Source organism: Penaeus chinensis, chromosome 29, assembly GCF_019202785.1.
Source record: "Penaeus chinensis breed Huanghai No. 1 chromosome 29, ASM1920278v2, whole genome shotgun sequence".
NCBI classification, from domain to species: domain Eukaryota; kingdom Metazoa; phylum Arthropoda; class Malacostraca; order Decapoda; family Penaeidae; genus Penaeus; species Penaeus chinensis.
The window spans coordinates 438982-441992 of NC_061847.1; the positions used below are offsets into that span (position 1 = coordinate 438982).

At 34.0% G+C, this 3011-nt stretch overlaps 1 protein-coding gene across 1 annotated transcript in view; it reads right to left on the minus strand.

Annotated features, from left to right (window-relative positions):
* LOC125040651 (epoxide hydrolase 4-like) overlaps nucleotides 1–2695 on the minus strand; it is a 6807-nt gene extending 4112 nt beyond the window's left edge. Inside the window, exons 1-4 of the mRNA XM_047635317.1 lie at nucleotides 2447–2695; nucleotides 1496–1672; nucleotides 530–660; nucleotides 98–210 (exon numbers count right to left, since the gene is read on the minus strand). Of these exons, the coding sequence (XP_047491273.1) occupies nucleotides 98–210; nucleotides 530–660; nucleotides 1496–1672; nucleotides 2447–2464 (439 nt within the window). The 5' untranslated portion in view covers nucleotides 2465–2695. The remainder of the gene's footprint in view (nucleotides 1–97; nucleotides 211–529; nucleotides 661–1495; nucleotides 1673–2446) is intronic.
* Between the last annotated feature and the right edge of the window lie 316 nt (nucleotides 2696–3011).

The following is a 3011-nucleotide window of genomic DNA, read 5'->3' on the forward strand; positions in this document are numbered from 1 at the left end:
ATCTTCTAAATTTTATCATCATAATTTCCAATTTTTTGGTAAAAAATCCCTGTACCACTTCCAAATTCCAGCATTGCAGATGAAATGAAAACCATACCAAGTGCAAGAGTAAATTCCCGGAGATCCTCGACCATTTTCATCAACGCATATTCTGAAGTCTTTGAAGGCCTCTCTGAATCACCATATCCTCGTAAACTAACTGCAACAACCCTGGAAGATGATGCAAAGAAATAAAATTTAGAGGAACATATAAACAAATTTTAAGTATTGAACCTAATCTAAATGTAATTTTGAGTAAAGAGCATTCCATAGTGTAATTTGAAGTAACAGTCATAATAAAAGTGTGATTTTAGAGTAATAATCACAAACACAATGACCCTACATACCTAAAAGAGACCTTCTTCAGTTCAAAAAGAACAAAAAAGTAACGGGAATATTCACAACAAAATATTGATCCACAAATTATATAAACAATGACAAAAACAAAACAACCAAACTGAAGCACAAGAATGAATAACAATAAAAATACCAATAATCTGAGGAAAATTCTTGGAGTTGGTGTCTCCACGAAAACCAGCTCTCGTAAAAGCCATGGACGAGGAGCAGCAGAGGTTTGTTTCTGTCGCCTTTCTCTACATAATGGAGTTTAATACCTTGATTCTGCAACAGTTTGAGATTACTAGGACTATTCCTTGAATTTGCAAGGGAAGAGTAATATCTGAATGTATGTATTGTATTTGCATTTAAATACTGTATGTATGTATGTATGTATGTATGTATGTATGTATGTATGTATGTATGTATGTATGTATGTATGTATGTATGTATGTATGTATGTATGTATGTATTCATGCAAGCATGATGCGAGCTTTTTCTTGTGCATTTGCATGTGCATGTGCTTGTGCATGTGAGTGTGCATGTGCGTATGCATGTGCGTGTGCATGTGCGTATGCATGTGCGTGTGCATGTGCGTGTACTTGTGCATTGTGTGTGTGTGTGTGTGTGTGTGTGTGTGTATATCCATATGTCTGTATGTATGTAAGTTTGTTTATTTTGATTCTTCACTTGCAAGCTTGTCTGCAGGTACATACATACAGGCCATAATTAGATGTACTGTATGTATGTTTGTATGAACATGTACCAACTCAATATTGTAACTTATTCACTTTCAGTTAAAAACGTAAAAAAGAAAGTCAAAATCAAAATATTAGTTCAGCCACCCTTGGTACACAGTATCATACCCATCACGGCACAAATCCTACATATAATAAAAACAGACAAGGCTTTTGAGGACTGGTGCCCTTTTCAAAGGCTGAGCCATTTTTTCCTTTTCTTTTTACTTGGGCCATGAAGCTGCTTTATCAATTCAACAACACTCAGAAAAAAAAAAAACAATATTCTCACAAAGATGTGATTTATGTTTTTCCTACATTTTCAATTTTGATTTGTATGTCACTGTAACGAATATTCTTTATTTTACAGTTATCTAACTCACCTTTAGGTATATGTAATTGTGTGTCCCAAGATCAGGATCTAAGAGAATCTGTGGCGCTACGTGGGGCTTTGTGCAGAAAAAATCTTTTCCGATCCTCCATCTCCGGTAGAAAAGGTTTACGATGACCACAGTGGAGATACAGAGAGAAAGGAACGCCGCTATGCATTTCACGACAACCTGTCCCAAAAGAGAGAATATTCAGAAACCTGTAAATAAATATTATTAGAAATAATTTGTTGCACTCTTTCTCTCAATACACTTTAAAGAATACAAGACATAAGAATGGTATGAATAATCACAAGAATAATATGCAGGAGAATTATGCAATTAATTTTGACACAGCAGTTATAATTTGGTTCAGTTCTCTAAAGTAACACCTAAGATTCATTCAGTTAAAGTGTAATCCATTTAAGTGTTTATGTGTTTAATTCTGCTATATGAAATTCCCTTTAGATGGTGAAATTAAGTTGGGATATTTACGTGAGACAACAATAGATTAGTTTGTTTGATTATTTGTTAGTTTTGTTATATTATAATAGTGTTAAATTGGTTTACGGTTCATTGAGTGACATTACATTAGTCTGTATGGATGTAAAGGCTATGTCTTTAAAAGTCATATTAAATTAGTTTATATTAGATTAAACTGCTACTCTAACACATAATAATAATACATAATAATACATATACCAAGGGTTACACTAGCAGGTTTAAAGTTTGAAAACAAGCCTTTTGAAGAGGAAAAATGTGGAAAATGCTAAAATGGCAAGTTCACACAGGCTTTCCATCTTCGCTGAGATGAACTCCTGCACTCAGATCGGAATCTATCATTGGTATTCATATTTTTTCTAATCTTCTTTCAAACAGTTATTGACAATCTTTGTTGCCCAACTTTCTATTTAACGTTCTTTGTTATTTGCCGCGATTGAAGAGCCACTGATGAGCTAGTCTTACCCTCTTTACTGTGTCCATGACGCAAGGGCCGCCCAGGAGCCCCTTCTGCCCAGCTGGCTTTTTCCCTCCTGCAGCCGGCGTCTGTTATCTTTGCTCCTCGTACATGATCGCTTCGCATGACGATCACACTGACACTGACATCTGCATCTAGGTAATCTGGATAAGTTTTAAGCAGATCCCGAGTTCCTTTCCTGTGAGGAAATTCGTCTGCGACGTCGTCTGCTAGTGACGTCATGGGACGCCGTGACCTCACGGATCGGCTTAATGAAGGTTCTTTCTTTTTTTTCTTGTTTTCGTTTTTAGTCTACGAACAGTTGTATCAATGTATTTATGAATATATATATATAGATATAGATATATATATGTGTGTGTGTGTGTGTGTGTGTGTGTGTGTATATATATATATATATATATATATATATATATATATATATATATATACATATATATATATATATATATATATATATACATTTATATGTATATATATGTGTGTGTGTGTGTGTGTATGTGTGTATATATAAATATATGTGTATATATACATATATATGTGTATATATACATA